Source organism: Entelurus aequoreus, linkage group LG13, assembly GCF_033978785.1.
Source record: "Entelurus aequoreus isolate RoL-2023_Sb linkage group LG13, RoL_Eaeq_v1.1, whole genome shotgun sequence".
Lineage (NCBI taxonomy): Eukaryota > Metazoa > Chordata > Actinopteri > Syngnathiformes > Syngnathidae > Entelurus > Entelurus aequoreus.
The window spans coordinates 31,681,060-31,707,543 of NC_084743.1; the positions used below are offsets into that span (position 1 = coordinate 31,681,060).

Below are 26,484 nucleotides of genomic sequence, written 5' to 3' on the forward strand. Positions count from 1 at the left end.
CCATTAATGCTGAAAGGTACATACAGCTTTTGGAACAACATATGCTGCCATCTAAGCGCCGTCTTTTTCATGGACGCCTCTGCTCATTTCAGCAAGACAATGCCAAGCCACATTCAGCACGTGTTACAACAGCGTGGCTTCGTAAAAAAAGAGTGCGGGTACTTTCCTGGCCCGCCTGCAGTCCAGACCTGTCTCCCATCGAAAATGTGTGGCGCATTATGAAGCGTAAAATACGACAGCGGAGAGCCCGGACTGTTGAAAGACTAAAGCTCTACATAAAACAAGAATGGGAAAGAATTCCACTTTCAAAGCTTCAACAATTAGTTTCCTCAGTTCCCAATCGTTTATTGAGTGTTGTTAAAAGAAAAGGTGATGTAACACAGTGGTGAACATGCCCTTTCCCAACTATGGCACGTGTTGCAGCCATGAAATACTAAGTTAATTATTATTTGCAAAAAAAAAAAAAAGTTTATGAGTTTTAACATCAATGAATATGGGTTGAATAGGATTTGCAAATCATTGTATTCCGTTTATATTTACATCTAACACCATTTCCCAACTCATATGGAAACGGGGTTTGTACGTACATATCACATGCACTCGCATTTGGATAGCTAGCATTAGCTGTCATTGAATGTATATTTTATCATAACAACAAAAGGACTGCAAATTGCAAGAGAGCTACTAGCTACTAGTACATCGACAACAAAATGTGGACAATAACGCTGGCGGAGTAACAATACTTATGTAGAAACTGTGATTAAGTGTGATTAATCCAAATTGAAAATTGTGATTTGTTCAAAACAAATAATCGTTTGACAGCACTATTATTGTTATTGTAGAGCAACTAAATCTAAATGTGTGTTGGTGAGGTGTGCACTTCTCCTTTGCAGTGACCTCAGAGGTGTGACGTATCAAGTTGCTCATTAGACAGCATGACTATTGCACAGGTTTGGTAGCAATAAAATGTGCAGTTTTAGGGTAATGAGGGGATCAACACATGGCTTTGTCATAGCCAGTATTCAAAGGGATATTCCAGAAAGCAGGTTAAGTTAAAAAAATTGGAGTATGTGCACTTTTTTTTAGAATGTTGCTATCAATAAAAAAAACACTTGGGGCCAGATTTACTAAAGGTTTGCGTGTACTAAAGTAGGTGCAAAGCTGATCTATTAAACGCGTGCAAAGTGGATTGCGTCTGTTAAGTGAGCAGAATAGGGCGTACAACTAATTTTGCGTCTGTCTTCATTAATATAAATGCTGATCATCAGAACGCCCACAATACTGGGGAGCGGAGACGATGCCAATATATTATACAGCACGTGCAATGTGATTTATCAACACTCATCACCGTTTTGGCAGCACTATTTTGCGTTCTATTTACTACGTCTGAAATCTACGTGCAAACTGACAGTTCTACACACGGCTGTGAGAAAGGACCAGCGAATTATTCATCCAATATTTGGACTAGTGTTGTAACGGTACCAATATTTTGGTACCGGTACTAAAATTATTTCGGTACTTTTATGAATAAAGGGGACCACAAAAAAATTGCATTGGCTTTATTTTAACAAAAAATCTTAGGGTACATAAAACATATTTTTCTACTATAAAAATGGGACCCATTACCTCCCTGCTTGGCACTCAGCATCAAGGGTTGGACTTGGGGGTTGAATCACCAAAAATGATTCCCGGGCACGGCCACCGCTGCTGCTCACTGCTCCCCTCACCTCCCAGGAGGTGATCAAGGGTGATGGGTCAAATGCAGAGAATAATTTTGCCACACTTAGTGTGTGTGTGACAATCATTGGTACTTTAACTTTAACTTTTTATTGCAGTTAAGTCCTTAAATAAAATAGTGAACATACCAGACAACTTGTCTTTTAGTAGTAAGTAAACAAACAAAGGCTCTTAATTAATCTGCTGACGTATGCAGTAGCATATTGTATCATTCATCATTCTATTATTTTGTCGACATTATTAAGGACAAGTGGTAGAAAATTAATTATTAATCTACTTGTTCATTTACTGTTTATATCTGCTTACTTTCTCTTTTAACATGTTCTGTCTACACTTCTGTTAAAATGTAATAATCACTTATTCTTCTGTTGTTTGATACTTTACATTAGTTTTGGATGATACCACAAATTTGTGTATCAATCCGATACCAAGTAGTTACAGAATCATACATTGTTCATATTCAAAGTCCTCATGTGTCCAGGGACATATTTCCTGAGTTTATAAACATGATATACATTTAAAAAAAACGAAAGAAGATGTTGTGATGCCAAAAAATATCGACTTAATCATAGTAGTATCGACTAGATACGTGACTGTACTTGATATCATTACAGTGGATGTTAGGTGTAGATCCACCAATGGCGTTTGTTTACATTTTGATGCCGGTGAGCTACGGTGTGTAGTAAAACATGTTTAGCTATTCCTCGTCCTGCAAGGATTATACTTGTAAGAAACTTACTTTATTTGTCGCCATAGAGACCAGGATTAGTGATTTAGAAGTAGCTAAAACACTGCCGACGGCGGATGGACGTTAGCTGCTAGCGAGCTAGCCATGTCTTAAAGCACCTATTTCCTGAGGGCGTTTCAGTGTTATAACTTCACCTTTATCTTTACTTTTTAAGCCAAAATGCGTCCGTTCTCACTTTTCTGTCTATACACTGTGTCTGCTTGTAAGTACTCTGTGATTGTGTGCCGTCGAACATGCTCGTCTGCTCGTAAACTAGCAATGACACGACGTGACGACGACGCGGGCGGGCGGGGTTGCCGGACCGGTACATTTCAGAGACAGTATCGTACAGAAAATAATTCATTAGTATTGCGGTACTATACTAATACCGGTATACCGTACAACCCTAATTTGGACTGTTATAGATAAATACATGTTAAGACATATCTTCTATTCAGCAACATTGTTTTATAATTTTATAGCTGCTGAATGACTTGAGGGCTGATTAAAACAAATTCAAATGACGCATTTTTGTGTCTGCTGGTGTTCTTTTTTAATGATGTTCATTTTTTCCATATATAAGATTATTAACATATTTCCTATGTGAAAATAACTTGCCTAATGTTCCTAAAATTCACAGTCAGTGCCGCAGCCAGCTCCCAAGAGCACACTGGGGACAAAGTTTCCATTGTAGATGCACCCCACAAGAGTCAGGACTGCTGGATTCTGAAATGCCCATAAAAGCTTGTTTGAAAACACAGCAAAACGCGCATGATAAAATGAATGTGCAGTAAATGATAAAGTGTCCCCGTGGTGAAAGCCCTTTTTCTCACTGGCACTCATCGAGGGCGGACATTTCCCTTTCCTCTCCCTTATCTCTCCTACTTGCTTCTTTGTCTTGTCTTGTCTTAACTTTCTTGTTGCCTCTTTTTGCACAGCTTACCAAATCTAAACATTGGAACTATTTAACTGGCCTCAACAAAATTAACAAGATTATGGGTTTGGGGGAACCTGCTTGTCGTGACGGAGCGGTTGTTGCTGGACACACGACAAACTCTTGGGAGAGGGAGTGCCGCGTGCCTGGCAACCCTTTCAGTCGAGCACGTGAAGATATCTACCTATTCGGAATTATGACAACAGGACATCTGCTGATTGGAGTAAGCGTCGACAAATTGGAAGTTGCTGGCAGTCTTCAAAGTACCCCAAAGCTGCCACAAATGATTGGAGGATGCGGGAAGAACTGTGGACACTTGTGATTTGGATAACATCGGACTGTCTGCCCTGCAGGATGAATTTTGAGGACCAGTCATAGACAATTTAGAGTGGAAAGCAAGTTTTATTTTCACTCGCATACAAAACATTCTAACTTGGATTGTTTCCCTGGCTTCGAGACTCTCCCGAAGGACAGTGCGGCGAAGACACAACAAACTCCCTTCTTGTCTCTCATGGACACACACCTGTTGTTGTTGACTTTGGACTGACTATCAGCTGCACAACATTAAGGCTGTGGAACAGAGACACGCAGCAGGCTTACACACACACACGCATCCACAAAAATATACGCCACACACACATACCCCACCCCCCCATCCAACGCCCTTGACGCAAATCCCTTAGGGGTGATGGACGGATGGGCGGCGCCTGAAGAGCTGCAGCCCGCCACCGTGGCCCCCACTCCCTCCCCTCTGTTGCTAGTCTCGAGATGTACATTGTAATATGTATATGTGCTTTGTTATGGAGGTTTTTTCCCCACTCCAAACTTGGCCCCCTTAGGAGCCCAGTCTAGATTTTATTTTTTTACTCATCCTCCCCCAGCGTTTACCTTTTTCCCATCTTTTACGGGGCGCCTTGTGGCGACTCATCAGCTTTCCTGTTCTGTAACCCTGTACTCTGTTTGTTTGTCTAATCTTGAACGGGTTTGTGCTGAAAACAAAGTTTTGTTGTACTTGTGCAATGACAATAAAGACCTACCTACCTACAGTTAAAGTCCTCATTTACGTAAAGCGGTCTGCACCACTTATGAATAGCACACGCAGTGTTAGTATATCACACGCAACACGCCCACTAATAGTACACGCTATTTTATTGTTTGCACAGGCTCTTTGGCGTCTGCTATTTGGATCCTAGTAAATCAGGCCCTTTCTGTACAATGTCTGCTCTCACTGGGATGCCGACTGATGGGATGAGGATATTTTCCCGTTTAGATGGAGAATGAGTCATAATCCTCGCAAAGGTATAAAAAAAAAAAGGTAGGTGCAGCGTCCTTTCTTTTCATGTCTCGTCAAAGTTGACCAACTTCTTGGTTTGTGTCCATAACCTTGTACTATACAAGTGGGAGGCATTATATATGATCTAGAATGAACTTTCACCAACTCACTGGCTGATGGTGTCAATATAGCAGCATTAGGTAGTTACCTCTCTGCTTATTTACATCAATTTACAACACAGTACTTGCTTTTTCCGTTTTGTGTTAGCCTGCAGGCAGAGAATTAAGTGAAGTGCCTTTGAAAAAACAACATTTAATACAAATGTACTCTTTGCGATTCAGTTGTGCCCTCAGTGCAATGACTGTAGAAGGAAAGTGATTAAAATGTATACTTGCTATTGTTTAATCACCCCTTGTTAGTTTTCATTATTATTGTTGTCTTTTCCTATTATGTATGGTTTTTTTATACAAGATACTAATAAAACAATCATATCACAACACATGATGTTGCTGAAACACGGTGGTAAAAATTGAAAATACAAGACGTGACATAGTCTTTGAGCATGCATGGACCAATCGTGTCTTCCGGTACTGATCGTGTAGCGGCACGCTATCTGCGTATTTTGCTCTTCATTTTATCGGAAAAGCCAAGAACAACTCGGCTGGCTTTTGTTATTCACATGAGTTACAGCGCGTACTTTGCAAAACACATTTAAGTACAGTAGAGAGAATCCAGAAAGTATTCACAGCGCTACACTTTTTTGAGTTTTATGAATACTTATGCATATGTGATTTCTTAGTTTTGTATTTTTGATACATTTGCCAAAATAAAAACAACTTTTTACATTGTCATTATAGGGTATTGTTTGTAGAATTTTGAGGACAAAAAGATAATGTCTTTGATTTTGGAATAAGGCTGTACCTTATTCAAAAATGGAATGAAGTCCATATGGTTTTGAAAATTCTACAGCCAATACCCCATAATAACAATGTGAAAAATATTTTTTATTTTTATTTTGAAAATGTATTAAAAACTGCCCTAAGATGGGTGTGCCAAGATTATGGCAACATACTCAAAAAGTCTTGAGGTTGTAATTGCTGCCAGAGGTGCATGAACAAAAAGTATTAAGCTTATGCTTAAGTACATGTGATTTTTTTTTGTTTTAATAAAATTGCAAAGTATTGAGAAAAGGCTGTGAATACTTATGCATATGTGATTTCTTAGTTTTGTATTTTTGATACATTTGCCAAAATAAAAACAACTTTTTACATTGTCATTATGGGGTATTGTTTGTAGAATTTTGAGGACAAAAAGATAACTCCTTTGATTTTGGAATAAGGCTGTAACATAACAAAATGTGGATAAAGTGAAGCGCCGTGAAAACTTTCTGGATGCACTGAATTTGCACTGGACAATCAATGTATTTACACATTTTTCAGCATTTGAACAATGTTTTCATTCAACATGAAATAATGCAGGTGGTTTTAAAGATTTACATTAAGTAAATAAACATATTTATTTGCTTATTATTCAAGGTAATTGTTGCTGTTTTTATTAACATGCTTTTACATTTAAAGTATCTTGTTAACCAGGGTTTCAATAAGATGCTAGATGTTTGTAAGGATTCTTATTCCTTGTACTGTGTAAACACTTTGAGTGTGAACAGTTTCTTAAACTGGATCATAATAGTACTTTGTTTGATTTGTTTTCTTATTACATTCCATAATTTATTTCTGCATACTGAAATAGGTCTTAAGTGTTGTACGTGCATACACATGTTTTAAGTTACATTTTTCTCTAAGGTTATATTTCTCTTTTGTTGAGAATAATTGTTGTTCATTCTTGGGTAGCACGTTATAGTTTGCTTTGTGTGTGCATAATTTTAGCTGTTTTCAAATGCACCAAATCATTGTATGTCAATATTTTTGATTCAACAAATAAAGGGTTTGAATGTTCTCTACATTCAATAGTATGTATTACTCTAACTGACCTTATTTTGTAACATGGATTTAGTGAATGAGGAGTACTTTTGTAGGTATTTACCCATATTTCTACACAATAACTTAAATATAGTATCACTAAAGAACAGTAGAAAATATGGAGTGATTTTTGGTCCAGATTATATTTTTTTTAATTCATTATTAAATGATTTCTTGACACCTTCTGTTGTATATTTTTTAAATGGGATTAATAAATAATTGTTGTGATTAATCACATCTGTTAGCGTTGGCAGTCCTAATTGTAATAAATGTATATACCCCTATTTCATTACTGTATACCGTATTTTTTCGGACCATGAGGCTAGGGATGATGTTTGATAAGAAATTATCGAGTTCGAGCCTAATATCGAATCCTCTTATCGAACCAATTCCTTATCGATTCTCTTATCGAGTCCATATAGGTTGTTTTATATGAAAAAAAAACCCACAATATTTGGTTTAACAAAAGCTCACTTTTATTATATAACAAAAAAATAAAATATAATAAATAAATAATATTGACTGTTACCCCCCTAAAAAAATAAAATAGAATAAATAAATATTGACTGTTGTTACCCAAAGTATATTAAGTGGGATTTTTCAGAAAAACAAATATATACAGTAACACAAAAACAACCTGTCTCTGTGATCACTAGTGTTAAATAAAATTAGTCCCTTGGGCACAAAATTTAAAATAATACAGCTCTCCAAAAAGTGCACTTCGGCTGCTATTTGACATAACTGTTTGTTATGATGCTTTGACATTTTTGCACTTTATTTCTTTATTGAAAAAAAATTATATGAAGAGAAAAGTTGTTTGCAAATGTGGTTACAATGCTAAAAAATGAAAAGTTAAAGCTAAAAAAAGAAATACACTTTATTGAGTTAAAATGATGTTATGAGCTAGGGAAAATAACAACTACACTACCCAGCATGCAACGGGAGTGACGAGCATGCGCGGTAGCCCCGAAAAGTGTTGTTGCATGTCACCACCCGGCAGCTAAGAATGAGGTTATGTCTGAGCACGCTGTGAAAGTAAACGTCAAGAACACAGCCAACACGCCTCGTCTGCATTATTTATAATTAGACAGACAACACATTTACAGTGTGATTTCGTTTTGTTTACAAGGAAAGAAAAACAAAAGTTAAAAAAGAGAGATGTGTTGTATATATATGTATGTGCTGCGGTTGCTTTAAGAACGTTGCGACAGTTGCCGTAAAGGAGGTGCGTTGCTAGCCTGGTTGCTATGTTTCCGGTTGGTCGCAAAAGTGTCCGTCATGTGTTTGTACCCTGCTCAAATCTCTCAGTAAAGTTATTCATTGGATTATACCTTTTGTTTTGAACTTTATTACACCTTGGAGCGCTTTTTCCGGTCCATTGTTTTTCCTGCTTTCCCTATCTGCGCCTAATGACTGAGCTACGTGACGTCATTTCTTGTGATGTCACACGGGCATTTCTGGTCGGGACGGGATTCGTTCCGAGGGATTCGAATAAAGAACCAACTCTTTTTCTTTACTATAGTGGTCTCGATAACGGGTACTGGTTCTCAAAAAGGAGATTCGAGTCCGAGGACTCGGTTCTTTTCTTATCGAACAACCGGGAAAACCGGTTTCGAGTATCATCCCTACATGAGGCGCACTGGATTTAAGGCGCACTGCTAATGAGCGGGTCATTTCAGGTCTATTTTCATACAAAAGGTGCACCGGATTATAAAACGCATTAAAGAAGTCATTATAGGATTTTTTTTTCTACATTTAAAACATTTCTTTGTGGTCTACATAACATGTAATGGTGGTGCTTTGGTCAAAATGTTGCATAGATTATGTTTTACAGACCATCTTCAAGCTGCTTTATGAACTGTAAACTACTTTGTATTAGAAATAGCAACAGCGAAGGATGAATCACCCACAAAAAGAGGACATAAGTTAAAATTAAATTTTTGGGACTTTGCAGATCCCAAATACACATCAGCAGGTACCAATAGGTAAGAAAAGTTGGTTCTGCATAATATTGCGAAACTAAACGCCAGATGATATGTCTCTTAATAGGTGTCATTTTGGGGTCCTTATACACACACCATAATAACCAAATGTTAAAGCACAGTACGTCTGACTATGGTAGCCGTAGGGCTCCATCAAGCAGTGCGGCTTTGTAGCTTACCAAAGTCGTACTAAAGCATTTTGACAGATGTTTAAACGCCATGTGTAATGTTCTATATTGTCAATGAAACATCAAAGTTTTGGTGTTGCTTGCTTACGGGTACTTGCTTGCGTCATTTATTGAACAGGCAGTCCACGCAAATTTCTTATGCGTGTCTGCCATCGATGGTCACACTTATCATTACACCATGTACAATAACAAAAATTGCTTCTAGGTCGGTAAGCACAATCAGAATTAATATATGAATTAGGCGCACCATTGATTTATGAGAAAATGGAAGGATTTGAAGTGCGCCTTATAGTCCGGAAAATACGGTACTTGTTTTTCTATTCTACAATCTTGTTTTAACTCCAAGTTCATTTCCTTTTTTGGGGACATCTGTTTAGGTCTAGTAAACACTTTATTACAGCAAGCAATCTCCCTTTGTGTTATTTAAATGTTTTATTATGACTTAAATTCACCATTTAGTGTTTTTCTAAATTCTTCACAGGAACTTCTTTGTTTGCTTTCAAGAAAGTACGAAGCTTCCCGAAAGGTCAACTTGTCTGAGCCTAAAAATAGATGTTATTTTGCTTGCTTCCTGTTTAAGTGTTTCATATGAAGGAAGCGTTCTTGGTGAAAATAATAGGTTTTGCAATGAAAATGCATTTTAGTTCAGCTTGCATTGCTGTCGTAAAAAACAAAAAAGAACTATACTGTATGTCTTTGTTTCTATTGTCATTTTACTGCGTGAAATATTCATGAGGTTGTGTCATCCTCTGACACTTTTTGAGTTGATTCATACTTCCTGCAAGTTATCTTCAGTGTAACTGTCAACCACAGAGGGAGCGACTGCAAGCATCTTCCTGATTCTAGTAAGTTACACTTTGTGAAGTGTTATTCTTTTTTTACTAGTTGTTGATTTTTGCACTTTATAATGTGTGCTATTATTTCGCTAATAAGGAAGTCATAAACGTTTGACTATGTAAACAAAAGATAAAACGTCTTCTTTTCTACGGGGAAGTTGACTGAATGAAGAATTAGGACTAAGAATTGTACTCATAAAATACAAACCCCAAAACCGGTGAAGTTGGCACGTTGTGTAAATCGTAAATAAAAACAAAATACAATGATTTGAATCCTTTTCAACTTATATTCAATTGATTAGACTGCAAAGACAAGATATTTAATGTTCGAACTGAGAAACTTAATTTTTTAGCAAATAATCATTAACTTAGAATTTAATGGCAGCAACACAGTGCAAAAAAGTTGGCACAGGGGCGTTTTTACCACCATGTTACATGGCCTTTCCTTTTAACAACACTCAGTAAACGTTTGGGAACTGAGAAGACCAATTTTTGAAGCTTTTCGGGTGGAATTATTTCCCAATCTTGCTTGATGTACAGCTTAAGTTGTTTACTTAATGACTACAGCGTTGTACTCGCGCATAGCTCTTTGGGTAAATCGCTACCATATATAGAGATATCTGCTGAGGCCATGAATGGGGGAAAAACGTCACAAATTGGGCAAATTCCGAGGAAGTATGATGGAAGGCAATATTGTTTCATTAATATATCCCCCATGCCTCCATGGTTTGATTTAAAAATTTTGGGACCTATGCAGATCCCAAATACACAACAAACAGTACCAATAGGTAAGAAAAGTTGGTTTTGCATACTAGGTCCCCTTTAAAACATGACTGAGTACTTTTTAGAACTGAGTTGCCACTCCAACACAGTAAAACAATATTTCCATAGTAGGTCATAATAATGGCCCTGTGATGAGGTGGCGACTTGTCCAGGGTGTACCCCGCCTTCCGTCCGAATGCAGCTGAGATAGGCTCCAGCACCCCCCGCGACCCCAAAAGGGAAAAGCGGTAGAAAATGGATGGGATGGATGAAAGTCATACTAATTATGAGATAATTATGTTTTTTATGAGATTTAAAAACATCTAATTCATGAGATAATAAAGTCATAATTATGAGTTTAAAAATCAGAATAAGGAGAATAAAACTCATAATTTCCAATCAATTGGAAATAAAAAAGTCAAAATTGTGAGATGAAAAAAATGAATTATGATATAAACCTAAATTATTAGAAAATATTATAATTAATAGATAAAAAGTCAAAATTATGAGATAAAAAAATATAATTTGTAAAATGAAAAAAATCAAAATTATGAGATTAAACGTCTAAATTATTAGATAATAAAGTCTTAATTATGTTAATTAAAAAAATCTTAATTTTGATATTCAAAAATCATAATTAAGGTACCGTATACAAAAATATAAATGATGAGATATAAAAAACAACAACGTTTTTTTAGATTAAAAAAACTAAATTATTGGATTAAAAAATCGACATTATGAGAAAATAAAATCGTATACATGGGAGATTAAAAAGTGAAATTATGAGATTAAAAAATCCTTAAGAAGAAACAAACCTCATAATTATGAGATAAAAAGTCAAAATTATGATACAAAAAGTTGAACATTGAAATTAAAACATAATTAAGTCATGATTATGAGGTAAAAAGTTACAAGAGATTTAAAAAATACTATAATCATAGACCTGTTGGCAAAGGCAGAAATGTGTGGATAGGGAGAAGGGGAGGGAAAAGTATCTTTGTACTTTGCTTACAGAGTTCTTTCTTGAATTCAATAGTGTTTAGTCATCGTCTTCAACAAATTCTTGGCACTCGCAACATTCTTTTCCCCATTGTGGGTTATTTTGCAGTCGTACTAAATTAAAAAAATACATAGCCCGAGTCACCATTTTTTGTTTGGGCACTCCCTTTGCAAACAGACTAGTGTGTTATTTGCAATATTTGGCCATACAATAACCGTGACCATATATGAAAACCAGAGCAGAATTTAGGCAGAAAATATTGTAGAACACCACAAATCATACAGAAGTCATAACAGTGAGTCGTAGGAAAACTGAGGTACAGGTATAGCTCGGTTGGTAGAGCGGCCGTGCCAGCAACTTGAGGGTTGCAGGTTCGATCCCCGCTTCCGCCATCCTAGTCACTGCCGTTGTGTCCTTGGGCAAGACACTTTACCCACCTGCTCCCAGTGCCACCCACACTGGTTTGAATGTAACTTAGATATTGGGTTTCACTATGTAAAGCGCTTTGAGTCACTTGAGAAAAAGCGCTATATAAATGTAATTCACTTCACTTCACTACAGTATTCCCTCGCCACTTTGGAGTTCATGCGCCGCGATTTCAGTGCATTGCTGATTCCAAAGTACCCTTGAAATATGACTATGCATTAACTTTATGTTAAAATTAGGTCAGTTTTAGAGTGTGTGAAGTGTTTTAGGAGCATTATAAAGTGTATATAAGTGTGTATAACAGCTGCGTGGAGCATATGAAGATGAAGCTGGCCTCCCTATGGACTGACCTCTCAGATTAGTAACTGTCCCTTCCAAGGTTTCTCATTGAGTTTTTTCTTGGGTTCAGATCCTGGGTCAGGGGTAGGGAACCTATGGCTCTCGAGCCAGATGTGGCTCTTTTGATGACTGCATCTGGTTCTCAGATAAATCTTAGCTGACATTGCTTAACACGATAAGTAATGAATAGTTCCGCTGGTAATCAATCACAGTGTTAAAAATAACGTTCAAAATACAAAACATTCTCATGCATTTTAATCCATCCATCCGTTTTCTACCACACCTGTTCAAGAAGTTGCATTAATGGTAAGAAGTATTTTATTTATTATTGGTTAGCTTCATAATAATGTTAATAAAAAGAATAAGACACTTATTATACTCTAAAAATGTTGGTCTTCCTTAAAAATGCACACATTTAGTTGTATTCAGTGTTAAAAAATATTATATGGCTCTCACGGAAATACATTTTAAAATATTTGGCTTTCATGGCTCTCTCAGCCAAAAAAGGTTCCCGACCCATATCCTAGGTTGTGGTTTGTGAAGCCCTTTGAGGCATTTGTGATTAAGGGCTATATAAATAATTTTTAATTGATTGAGTGATTAAATGCATATAATATTCATATTAATCATCAAACAAATTGTGTCCTTGCTTTACAAAAATGTACCACTCCAGAACGTAATCCCTGTGATAATCGAAGGAACACTTTACCACCGGTTTTTTAAAAATGTCAAGGTTGGAAAGATGAAACATTAGTTAAGAAATCAGGCCTGCTGACATTAAAATAAGCCATACACACAAACAACACATATTAGTCCATTTTTGTTAACATTATGCAGGACTGTTTTGAAGTTGGGATGTTTATCAATGACATATTTGTGGTTACTTTTTTAGGGCATGAGTCGACATTTGCCGTTATTCCTGCTGTTCTTCCTCCTGTCGTTGGTTCCAAATGGTAAGTTTAAACAATTTGCCATAAGAGAGATTTCTTTTACTTACCCATAAATGAAATTGAACTTTTTGAGACACATATTTTAATCTCGGAGCTGAAAGTATAAGTGTGAAGAATGCATGTTTGTATTCATAATGGACCAAACTCACTTGCACTTCACACATTTTCAGGAAGTGAACATTTGGTGTTGCAATGCCCCGCCCGGTAGTGTGACAAAAAATGGACTTATGTCCTATATTTGTATTTTGTATTTGACATTGTGTTTTGCAAGCAATAAAGGTGGGTAAAGTAGCAAAAAAAATTGTACTCAAGTAAAATGACTGATACCTTTAAGCAGGGGTGTCCAACTTGTTACATTGAGAGCCACACGATATTTGAATTTTGCCTATGAATTTGATTATTATGTATATTTTTTTACATACACTGTAAAAAAATCTTATTTTACAGTAAAAAATGGCAACTCAGCTACCACAATTTTAGTGAAAATATACAGTGTTTTATACAATATAATACGGTAAATGGAAAGACAGTACCAGTTTTTAACGGTAACATACTGGCAGTTTAGTCGCCAGAATTTTACTGTAAATAGAAAAAAATACCACTGTTTTTTTTTTATTCTGGAAACTGACCTGCAAGTTTTTCACCTTTAAACTTCTGGTACCGTTTGCCATTTACAGTAATACACCGTAAAAACAACAAGCATAGATTTTAGGGTAAAAAAAACTGGCAGCTCAGTCACCAGAATTTTACAGTAAGAACCATGGTAGAGTTTTACAAGAGTCAGAAACATTCTGATCACAGATGCTCCTTTTGTGCCATTTTTTGTACAATTGAATGGCATGCTAACATGGGTGATTACAGTCTAACAACAGATTTTGGGCTGGTAGTTGTCGTCCAACAGTGATCGTTCTGCAACAAAATTCCTCACTGCCCACTTTACCGACTGTCGTTGGCATTGACAAAAGGGTTGCTCTTTTGCATCTTAACAGCTGTTTTTTTTCACTAATAAGGCTTGAAAGTGTGACATGGAAACACATGTATTGACGGCGTGGCGAAGTTGGTAGAGTGGCTGTGCCAGCAATCGGAGTGTTGCTGGTTACTGGGGTTCAATTCCCACCTTCTACCTTTCTAGTCACGTCTGTTGTGTCCTTGGGCAAGACACTTCACCCTTTGCCTCTGATGGCTGCTGGTTAGTGCCTTGCATGGCAGCTCCCACCATCAGTGTGTGAATGTGTGTGTGATGGGTAAATGTGGAAATAGTGTAAAAGCGCTTTGAGTACCTTGAAGGTAGAAAAGCACTATACAAGTATAACCCATTTATAATTTATATTTATGTCTTGCTGAACTCTGAATACATGGCTACATATCTGCACCTTATTGCTTTTTTATACTGCACTACCATGAGCTAATGCAACAAAATTTCGTTCTTATCTGTACTGCAAAGTTCAAATTTGAATGACAATAAAAGGAAGTCTAAGTCTAATACAAGACTCTGTGCTTAAGTTTTGTTTTTTTCTGTAACAAGTTCCAGTCAAGTCAACGCAAGCTTTATTTATATAGCACATTAAAACAACTTACGTTGACCGAAGTGCTACACAGGGCACATAATAAAAGCAATAAAACAGTGGACAACAAAGTAAACAGTAATCAAATAACAGCAAAAAACTGTTGAGGTAAACAATTTAAAACCTAGGTGTTATTTGTGATATGCTTGAGAAAATAAATTAGTTTTTAATGGATTTTAAAATGCTCTAATGTTTGAGCAGCTCTAATGTGCAAAGGTAGATTGTTCCATGATTTAGTCACGTCCGTTGTGTCCTTGGGCAAGACACTTCACCCTTGCTCCTGATGGCTGCTGGTTAGCGCCTTGCATGGCAGCTCCCGCCATCAGTGTGTGAATGTGTGAATGTGGAAATACTGTCAAAGCGCTTTGAGTACCTTGAAGGTAGAAAAGCGCTATACAAGTATAACCCATTTATCATTTATTTAGAGCACTGGTGTCAAACTCAAGGCCCGGGGGCCAGATCTGGCCCGCCACATCATTGTATGTGGCCCGCGAAAACCTGGGAAAAATGTGTGTTAATAAAATACTTCCTTTTTTTTTTACTAAATGCAAATAATTATTTCGATTTTGACAAGAAAAAATTTGTATCTTTTAATCGTTATTGTCTAATCATGCCAAATATTACATTATTATATAGTGTTTTGCAAAAATAGGTTAGTAAAGGTAACAAATAAACAGTTGAATATTTGCTTGTCACCTTTACGTATGATGTATCCATTAATGAAAAAATCTAATAATCAAGTGCATAGGCAATAATGTAATAATAGGAGGTGATTACTGGTACACATTTATATCAATGCTGTCAAATGATAGCTTTTTTTATTTTGTTATGATTAATCACAGGTTATTGCCCGCATACATAATTTAAATACATTTTTAAAAAGTGGCCCTCTAAAGGCAGCCATTAATGCGATGTGGCCCTCAATGAAAACGAGTTTGACACCCCTGATTCAGAGGCATCTTTCCTCTCCAGTGTTAAGTCTGGAGCGTGGAACACTCAGGAGCAGGATACAGTTGGTGTTTGCTTTAAATGGTGTGTATATTTGTAAATCATGGGCAAAGCAGTGGAAGGATTCATTGTATTTTATGAAAATAGGTCTAAGGGGAAGTAAATACAGAGAAAACAGGTGCTATTACTGAGCCCTGAGGCAAGCCACAGTTTAGGGGAGAAGCTGAGGAAGAATGTTGGCATGCAAGTTGGTTGCTAGGTAGGAGGAGAACCATTTGTGTGTGGGCAGTATCCCTAATACCCACGCTGTTGTCACGTGTGGGTTTACGCAGTTTACTGCGAGGTTTGTTCTCCCGAGATGCAAACAGACTATTCCGGACAAAGCGTGCAGGAAAAAACATGATTTCATTCTCAAAACTCAAAAAAGTACAAAAACGGAAAACAAGGCGAAAGCACAACGCACTGATCGCACTTGGAGTTAAAGTAAATACTTAGTAGTGATGGGTCCGGCAACACCGATGCATCGGCGCATGCGTCGAGCTCTTAGAGCAAAACCCTGTGTCGTTGCGCGTACCGCTTTTAGAAAGTCACGTGACCGATCATGAGCTGTTTCGGTCACGTGACCGATAATAAAAATGTGTGTAAAAAATAAAAATTAAATTCCCAGTCCACAAGCATCTTCATTCACAACACCTTCTCTTAGATTTCCATGTTATGATACATGTTCACATTATTTATTGACTGTATCTAAAAAAGATAAAAATATATTTTTATTTAAATGAAGATATAAAATAATACTAAATGAAATACAATGACTTGGTTTATTTTATTGTATATACTAGGTCATAAAATCAGTGTCAGTTGAGTTGATCTGCAGCCCGCAGATCGAGGAGGGGCTTATTTTCCCTCATACTATGGTTTATATATATATTTTTTTTAAATTGTTTTTTCATGGTAAAAAAAATACATTTGACAAGTTAAAAGTAGCTTTATTGACGTTTGAGAATGTGTGCTGCCGGATCTCCGCCACCAGATGGAGCCCGCGGGCTCAACGTTGAGACCCGCCCACATTGAGGGAAAATAAGCCCCTCCTCGATCTGCGGGCTGCAGCCAGGGGCACTTGGTTGAGTTGGTCCATATGTTGCCTGTAGGGATTTTTATTGTCCAGCAGATGTCAGTATTTAGTGACATAGTGTCGACACAGTATCAATACAGTTTTGCAATGTGTCGAAACGCTTCAAGACGCCTCATCAACCCATCACTAATACTTAGCATTGACTATGGACATAGAGAACTTATGAAACTGTGGCATGACAAAAACATGACTTACGTAGTCCAGGCATGAGACAAACAATGACGCCAGGCCGACTGACTGGCAAAGGCAAACTTAAATAATGCCTCTGACCGCCTTCCGCCCGATTGTAGCTGAGATAGGCTCCAGCGCCCCCCGCGACCCCGAAGGGAATAAGCGGTAGAAAATGGATGGATGGATGGATGGATGGATAGTGCTCGGGAAGCAGGTGAGCGGGCGAGCACTAACCAGAGTTTTTCACACTGTATATGTGTTGTCTGTCTAATTATAAATAATGCAGACGAGGCGTGTTGGCTGAGTTCTTGACGTTTACTTTCACGGGTGACGACATGCAACAACACTTTTCGGGGCTACCGCGCATGCTCGTCACTCCCGTTGCATGATGGGTAGTGTAGTTGTTATATTCCCTAGCTCATAACATCTTTCCCCCTATAAAGAAATAATGTTAACTCAATAAAGTGTATTTCTTTTTTTAGCTTTAACTTTTCATTTTTTAGCATTGTAACCACATTTGCAAACAACTTTTCTCTTCATAGAATTTTCTTTCTTTCTTTAAAGTGCAAAAATGTCAAAGCATCATAAACAGTTATGTCAAATAGCAGCAGAATTGCACTTTTTGGAGAGCTGTATTATTTCCAGTTATGTGCCCAAGGGACTGATTTTATTTAACACTATATTATTATTTATACACCTATAGTGATCACAGAGACAGGTTGTTTTTGTGTTACTGTATATATTTGTTTTTCTGAAAAATCCCACTTAATATACTTTGGGTAACAACAGTCAATGTTTATTTATTTTATTTTATTTTTTTAGGGGGGTAACAGTCAATATTTATTTATTTATTAGATTAAATTGTTTTCTTATATAATAAAAGTGAGCTTTTGTTAAACCAAATATTGTGTGTTTTTTTCCATATACAACAACCTATCTGGACTCGATAAGAGAATCGATAAGGAATCGGTTCGATAAGAGGATTCGATAATAGACTCGAACTCGATAATTTCTTATCAAACATCATCCCTATCTACGATAGCTGCGGGTTACGAACAATTTACTGATCTACTGTATAGATATTTGAGTTGCAATACAAAACACACACACACACACACACACACACGTATATATATATATACACTACCGTTCAAAAGTTTGGGGTCACCCAAACAATTTTGTGGAATAGCCTTAATTTCTAAGAACAAGAATAGACTGTCGAGTTTCAGATGAAAGTTCTCTTTTTCTGGCCATTTTGAGCGTTTAATTGACCCCACAAATGTGATGCTCCAGAAACTCAATCTGCTCAAACGAAGGTCAGTTTTGTAGCTTCTGTAACGAGCTAAACTGTTTTTAGATGTGTGAACATGATTGCACAAGGGTTTTCTAATCATCAATTAGCCTTCTGAGCCAATGAGCAAACACATTGTACCATTAGAACACTGGAGTGATAGTTGCTGGAAATGGGCCTCTATACACCTATGTAGATATTGCACCAAAAACCAGACATTTGCAGCTAGAATAGTCATTCACCACATTAGCAATGTATAGAGTGTATTTCTTTAAAGTTAAGACTAGTTTAAAGTTATCTTCATTGAAAAGTACAGTGCTTTTCCTTAAAAAATAAGGACATTTCAATGTGACCCCAAACTTTTGAACGGTAGTGTATATATATATATGTATATATATATATATATATATATATATATATATATATATATATATATATATATATATATATATATATATATATATATATATATATATATATATATATATATATATATATATATATATATATATATATATATATATTTGGAATGAAAACTAATACAAAATGACCCCCGCATGGTCTCATTTTTCAGAGTACGGTCCTCCGTGGAAAAAGTTTGGACACCCTTTCTCTAAAGTAACAGTACTCTTATTTGAGTACAATTTTGGTTACTCTACCCACCTCTGCTCGCTGGGTTGCCTGTAGCTAGCCCCAACCACAAATGTTGCCAAGGCCCGGTCGAGTGGACCCGATTGCTGTAGTAGCGGTAGAACTGTAGATCTTTTTTTTTCATGAAGGCAAAAAAAAACAAAAAAAACACCGGGAAGACGCCGGGAAAGAAGGACACGAAATGGGATTTGCTGGAAAAAACAAGAAGGTTGACAGTTACGTAGGAGACACAGGTGTTTTTATGCTACAATCACCTGACACATGCAGGTGACTTCCATCTCACTAGCTATATTGGATCTACTATATGTTGAATTAGATCAGTCGTTATAAAGGGGGTGAATATTTACGCAAATACTTTATATTGTGTATTTTTAATGAATCCACAACAACTTGTGCAACTCTGGACAAGTGGTAGAAAATGGATGGATGAATGTTTTCACTTTGACATGAAAGTCTATCTGTGTTAGCCCTGCGATGAGGTGGCGACTTGTCCAGGGTGTACACCGCCTTGCGGCCAATTGTAGCTGAGATAGGCTCCAGCGCCCCCCGCGACCCCGAAGGGAATAAGCGGTAGAAAATGGATTGATGGATGGATGAAAGGCCCTTTTTTCCAAGTCTTTGTTGAATTAAATTGACTGTAATTTGAGTTATAAAAGTAAAAAAACAGGCCAAAACATTCAAGGGAGTGAATACCTTTGCGAGGCACTTAAAGCTCTACATCCAACATGACATTTCTTGTGATGTAAAAATAGATACGGAAAAAAAAAGCACTGTTATGCAAAATCCAAATGTCCATTGCAGGAGACGTTGGTTATCAGAAGGATACAATTAGGGCTGGGCGATATATCGATATACTTCGAGTATACGTTCTCACGCAGTTGCTTTTAGCTGCGGGCATTACACTACAGGCGTTTCTCACTCTTTCTTGTCTCTCCTTCTCACAGAGAGATAAAACAAGCGCACCTTCTTACATACGTCACATACGTATACGCCTTCATAGTAGCGGCATGGGTAACGTTAGCTGTGGTGCGAGTGGTAATACGAGAGAAAGAAGGTGCGAATAATGGTAACAAATGAAGGAAGAATTAATTCCCAAGAAAAACAACAGGGGGTCCATCGTCCGGCGGTGGTTTGGCTTCAAGCGGAAAGATGTCGAACAGACAACCGTAATTTGTCAAGTGTGGGGCAAAAGCGTTGCTACAAAAAGTAGCATTACTGCTAATATGTAGCATCATTTGAAAAGTCACCCGATAGAGAATGAAGAGTGTTTGAAACTCCGCATGTCAACATCTCCGTTCGGTGCCACACCCAAAAAATGCTGAGGCAACCATTTCCAGATCAACACTGTATGAAAAAAATGGTCAACAACAGAAGGAGATAACGTCCGTAGGAACCTACCACATAGCGAAGGACATACATTATTTGATTTCCTATTATGCAGCTCATTTTTATTTGACATGTTATTGAAATATCTTGTGTGACATCATGCACAAAAGTGCACTTTATTTGTTTTAAACTATTGTAGTGGCGTTCTGTACAAAAAGTGCACTTTAATTTAGTGTTGTTTTGATATGTCATCTTAGTGACATCATGCACAAAAGTGCACTCATAGCTTGTTTTAAAATGTCTCTGACAATCTTGCACTTTCTGCCATGAAATAACATGAATGTTTGTGCCACTGCTTAATAACTTTTTAATAAATACAGTTTTGGTCAATTGACTTAGTTGTGATTTCCCTCTCTGCCTGAAAGTTTAAAATGAGCATATATTAATGCAGTATGAACAAGAATGTTTTAATGTAGACACATATAATCATCATACTGGTGTGATTATATGCATCAAGTGTTCATTCAAGGCTAAGGCAAAATATTGAGATGTATATCGTGTATCGTGACATGGCCTAAAAATATGGAGATATTTAAAAAAGGCCATATCGCCCAGCCCTAGATACAATTACAATTCCCAATTGTCCTTTTTTGTAGGATGGTGTCAAAAAGAAGAGGTTTGCTCCAAGTCCATAATAAACTCCTGCAATGACTGTGTCACATCTGGGCCGTACTGTGCTTGGTGCCAACAGCTGGTATGTTACTGCTTCATTCCCCTTCTTACATTTCATTAGCTTGGCTGAGTTGGATTTAGGATGAACCGGTGTAAAGAGAAAAAAATAGTTTTTTTCTACAGAAAATATTTGGCTTGCAACAGGCAATCAACTGCAAATATTAAAAAGTATATAAACTCAAAGTTTGATATAACGCGGACTAATGTAACCCAATATTCTATATTGCACAATCATGCCATTGACCCCAAAGTTTCGCCTGTTTACACCCTGGTGCGGTGGTCAGTAGACTGGGGTGGAAGACTCTGTTATGCGTCTTAGCTTGTAGGCCGTTTAGGGCTGCTACAAACTGGGCTAGTTAGCTCAATACAGCTAGCAAGCATTGATTGATTGATTGAAACTTTTATTAATAGATTGCACAATACAGTACATATTCCGTACATTTGACCACTAAGTGGTAACACCCGAATAAGTTTTTCAACTTGTTTAAGTCGGGGTCCACGTTAATCAATTCATGGTAATGAAGCATGTACACGGCATCTACAATTACAAAGTTACCCTGTTCTAATTGGTGGACACATCCCTCCAACAGGGACAACCTCTCAATGAAAAGGGAGCAAGAAGAACATGAAGCCATACTCACAATTTTTTTTCACTGAGTCGAGTTCTTGCTGTCTTTAGAGCAGGGGCCAGCAACTTAGTTAGCAGCTAGCTAGCTAAAAGTAAAGCGGTGAAACACCAAAGAGAGCAAGTGCTTTGTAAATTTTGATAAAACTACAAAACGTGTTGGTGAAGGACTAAATAAAGGCTTTAAAATATTTAGAAGCACACAAAATAGAAATATAGCACTTAGTAGCTTTGATGACAAAGGCGCACAGTAGTGGGAACAGCAGCAGGGTGAACGATTTTTTTTCTTTGTACTAGAAGTAACTAAATTCCTCTCAAAAATGTTAAAATCCGCCATTCACGTCACGTCTGGTTAGGGGATATTCTTTCAAAAAAAAAAAAAAAAAAGGTAAAAAATAAGTATTTCTCTATAGTGCAAGCTCAGGAATAATGCAATCTGTATTTTATGGACCTCAACAACTGCGCTATATCGAAATTTGAGTGTAATACCAGGTATATATGTTATAAGTAGATATTTAAAGGCCTACTGAAACCGACTACTACCGACCACGCAGTCTGATAGTTTATATATCAATGATGAAATCTTAACATTGCAACACATGCCAATACGGCTGGGTTAACTTAAAAAGTGCAATTTTAAATTTCCCGCTAAACTTCCGGTTGAAAACGTCTTTGTATGATGACGTATGTGCGTGACGTCAATAGTTAAACGGAAGTATTCGGACACCATTGAATCCAATACAAAAAAGCTCGGTTTTCATCTCAAAATTCCACAGTATTCTGGACATCTGTGTTGGTGAATCTTTTGCAATTTGTTTAATGAACAATGAAGACTGCAAAGAAGAAAGTTGTAGATGGGATCGGTGTATTAGCGGCTGGCTGCAGCAACACAACCAGGAGGACTTTGACTTGGATAGCAGACGCGCTATCCGACGCTAGCCGCCGACCGCACGGATGATCGGGTGAAGTCCTTCGTCCTTCCGTCGATCGCTGGAACGCAGGTGAGCACGGGTGTTGATGAGCAGATGAGGGCTGGCTGGCCTAGGTGGAGCGCTAATGTTTTTATCATAGCTCTGTGAGGTCCCGTTGCTTAGTTAGCTTCAATGGCGTCGTTAGCAACAGCATTGTTAAGCTTCGCCAAGCTGGAAAGCATTAACCATGTTGTTACATGTCTATGGTTTAATAGTATTGTTGATTTTCTGTCTATCCTTCCAGTCAGGGGTTTATTTCTTTTGTTTCTATCTGCATTCAAGCAGGATGCTATCACGTTAGCTCCGTAGCTAAAGTGCTTCACCGATGTATTGTCGTGGAGATAAAAGTCACTGTGAATGTCCATTTCGCGTTCTCGACTGTCATTTTCAAGAGGATATAATATCCGAGGTGGTTTAAAATACAAATCCGTGATCCACAATAGAAAAAGGAGAGAGTGTGGAATCCAATGAGCCAGCTTGTACCTAAGTTACGGTCAGAGCGAAAAAAGATGTGTCCTGCACTGCACTCTAGTCCTTCACTCTCACGTTCCCCATCCACGAATCTTTCATCCTGGCTCAAATTAATGGGGTAATCGTCGCTTTCTCGGTCCGAATCACTCTCGCTGCTGGTGTAAACAATGTGGTAATGTGAGGAGCCTTTCAACTTGTGACGTCACGCTACTTCCGGTACAGGCAAGGCTTTTTTTATCAGCGACCAAAAGTTGCGAACTTTATCGTCGATGTTCTCTACTAAATCCTTTCAGCAAAAATATGGCAATATCGTGAAATGATCAAGTATGACACATAGAATGGATCTGCTATCCCCGTTTAAATAAAAAAAAATCATTTCAGTAGGCCTTTAACAATATGAAGATTTCATATCATAGTCTCCACACTAAACTTTTAAAATCTGCACTGCTAAAGGGAAATAAACAGTGGCCATATTGAATGTTTGCCTAGTAACCTAAAGTGGGAGATCATCTAAGTTAATCAGTTGGCGTTTTTCTTCCTTTATTTTGCTTTGACTTTAGAATATTCATGAACCAGTGCACAAAAAGGCAGTTCAAATTATATTTTTGAAAATTCTCATCTAATTTTTGTTTACTGTATAGAATTTTACCAAAGCTGGCGAGCAAGAGGCAGCACGCTGTGAAACCCGAGATAAGCTGAGGGAAAGAGGTTGCCTTGAAGAAGAAATCATTTACCCTGCAAGTGTTCAACAAATTGTGAAGGCAGAATCTTTGTCCAATTCATTCAACATGCAAGAGCCTGTTCAGTTGAGTCCACAGAAGATAAGTCTCAAACTGCGACCTGGTGAGTTTGATTTCATATTCCTGATATAAATTAAAATATTTAAACATACTGACAAATCAAATACAGGTTTTTGTACTCCCCACTTTTAGTGTGATTCGTTTTTATTACTCCCCCCTTTTCAAATGATTCGGTTTTTATACGCCCCACTTTTCATATGATTCGGTTTTCGTACGCTCCACTTTTCGTGTGATTCATTTTTATTATTCCTCTCTTTTCAAATGATTCGGTTTTCATACTCCCAACTTTTCATATGATTTGGTTTTTGTACTCTCCACTTTTCCTGTGATACGGTTTGCATACTCCCCACTTTACGTTTCATTCGGTTTTCGTACTCTCCACTTTTCATATGATTCGGATTTCATACTCCCCAACTTTCATATGATTTGGTTTTCATACTCCCCACATTTTCTGTTGTTCTGTTTTTCGTACGTCCCACTTTTCATGTGATGTGGTTTTCACACTCCCCACTTCTGTTATGATTTGTTTTTTGTACTCTACACTTTTTGTGTGTATCAGTTTTCATACACCCCACTTTTCGTATGATTCGGTTTTCGTACTCTACACTTTTTGTGTGTATCAGTTTTCTTACTCCCCACATTTCTTATGATTCCGTTTTTGTACTTTTCACTTTTAGTGTGATTCGTTTTTCATACTCCCCATTTTTCGTGTGATTAATTTGTCATACTCCCCACTCTTTCTATGATTTGGTTTTCGTACTTTCCCTTTTTCATATTATTCGGTTTTCACACTCCCCACTTTTCGTATAATTTGGCTTTTGTACTCTACACTCGTAGAAAAATGTGTTTTTTAATTCCCCCAGTTTCTGTATGATTCAGTTTTCATACTGACCATTTTTTATATGATTTGGTTTTCGTACTCTCCATTTTTTGTATGAGTCAGTGTTTGACAAAAATGTTCACCAGAATTTTGCCTCGGCTTTCATATTTTGTCACAATTATCGTACAGCCAAACATTGTGTGTATCATTCCGCGGAAAGGAGTGACCAAACAAGACCCCTATGAGTTGGTGAATCAAGTCTTTGTAATTTTTTTATTGGGTAAGAAATAATCCACCATTTTGATAAAGAAGGTAAGAACCACTATTAAATAAAATAAAACTTATGGCAGAGTACGAAGGTGGCTCTCCCCTCCCCTACCCTCCCCTCCCCTCCACGATTTATGCTCATTGCTGTCTTCGCCAACTACTGTATATGTGTCATTGTTCTTGTGTATTGGTTTTGCAGGTTTTGTTTTTCCTTTACTTTTGTGTTCGCAGGGCTTCCAACCACATTCAGCGTTTCGTTTAAAAGAGTTGAGGGTTATCCAGTTGATCTCTACTACCTGATGGACCTGTCTTTCTCCATGAGAGATGACTTAGAAAATGTTAAAGGTCTGGGAAAGGATCTTTTGGCCGCTCTAAAAAAAATTACTCAACATGCTCAAATTGGTAATATATTGCATTCTCTATATCACCGTTGTAATAATCTTGACTTGTACACTTATAGGGTTGCAATTAGAGGAATTATTAACTATGGGACTACTTAAATTCCTGTAACTGCAGGTTTTGGTGCCTTTGTTGATAAGACTGTCCTTCCATACACAAACACCAACAAGAACAAGCTGCAGAAGCCGTGTGATGAGAATTATGAGTGTCAAGCTTCGTTTGGCTATCGGCATGTGCTTAGTATGACGCCAAGGAGTGAGGAGTTCAGAAACGTGGTGACAGCGCAGTCCATTTCTGGGAACTTGGATTCTCCTGAAGGGAGTCTTGATGCCATGATGCAAGCGGCTGTATGTGGGGTAAGCATTAAAAATATAAACAATATTAAGCTTATTCAGTAAGCGAGCCTTCTGGGTAATGTAGTATACTTCTTAGTTGCCATGTATTTATATTTTTATCCAAGCTTTATTTATTCAGGGTAAAACCACTAAGAACACATTTTAATTTGCAATGCTGACCTAGCAATTACATGACAAAAACGTTGACGCGTAATGATCATTTCTCACCGTCTCTCATTTTCCAACAATAATTAGCACTATTGATTGCTCTCAACAGTTTACAAATGTTTTTTTAATGAACATTAATTCATGTTTAAGATGGACAAACATTTTTTTAAGGTAAAACGTAAAAGGAGAATGTTTGCAACTTGTGGACGACTGAGCAGACAGCGGACAAAAAGGAAGCCTTTGGCGGTGTTTATTTCTGTAATGTATTTAATTATTACTATTGTAGAGTAATTTGACAATAAGCTCTGAGTATGTATTTTTACTGCCATCTGATGTCTACTTTTAAGTGTGTTTTGTGTAAACAAGAAAAACATCAATACAGTATTTGGTTCTACTTATAAACATTGATTACATATTCTTAAAATCACAACTTTATTCAATGTTAATGACAAAACAAAATAAGTCTAAAAACATTACAACTTTTTCCACAACTTTCTAAAAAATGCTGTCGCAAATTTTAGAACGCAACAATCATCAAAAAAGCCTGCAAAATCCTGGAAGGACTGATTTTAAAACATGGAAAGGGAGCGATTCTGAGAGTTTTGGTATTGATCCAATACAAAATAAACACAGGGCTAGTATCGCCTATACTGATGCCAATACTTTTAACTTGAAA

The 26,484-nt window shown here is 37.2% G+C and overlaps 1 protein-coding gene across 1 annotated transcript in view; it reads left to right on the forward strand.

The window, feature by feature from the left end:
• Positions 1 to 9,530: 9,530 nt before the first annotated feature.
• The window catches only part of itgb2 (integrin, beta 2), a 40,804-nt gene continuing 23,850 nt past the window's right edge, over positions 9,531 to 26,484 (forward strand). Inside the window, exons 1-6 of the mRNA XM_062067717.1 lie at positions 9,531 to 9,665; positions 13,076 to 13,136; positions 20,877 to 20,974; positions 23,661 to 23,862; positions 25,138 to 25,308; positions 25,423 to 25,661. Coding sequence (XP_061923701.1) covers positions 13,079 to 13,136; positions 20,877 to 20,974; positions 23,661 to 23,862; positions 25,138 to 25,308; positions 25,423 to 25,661 — 768 coding nt within the window. The 5' untranslated portion in view covers positions 9,531 to 9,665; positions 13,076 to 13,078. The remainder of the gene's footprint in view (positions 9,666 to 13,075; positions 13,137 to 20,876; positions 20,975 to 23,660; positions 23,863 to 25,137; positions 25,309 to 25,422; positions 25,662 to 26,484) is intronic.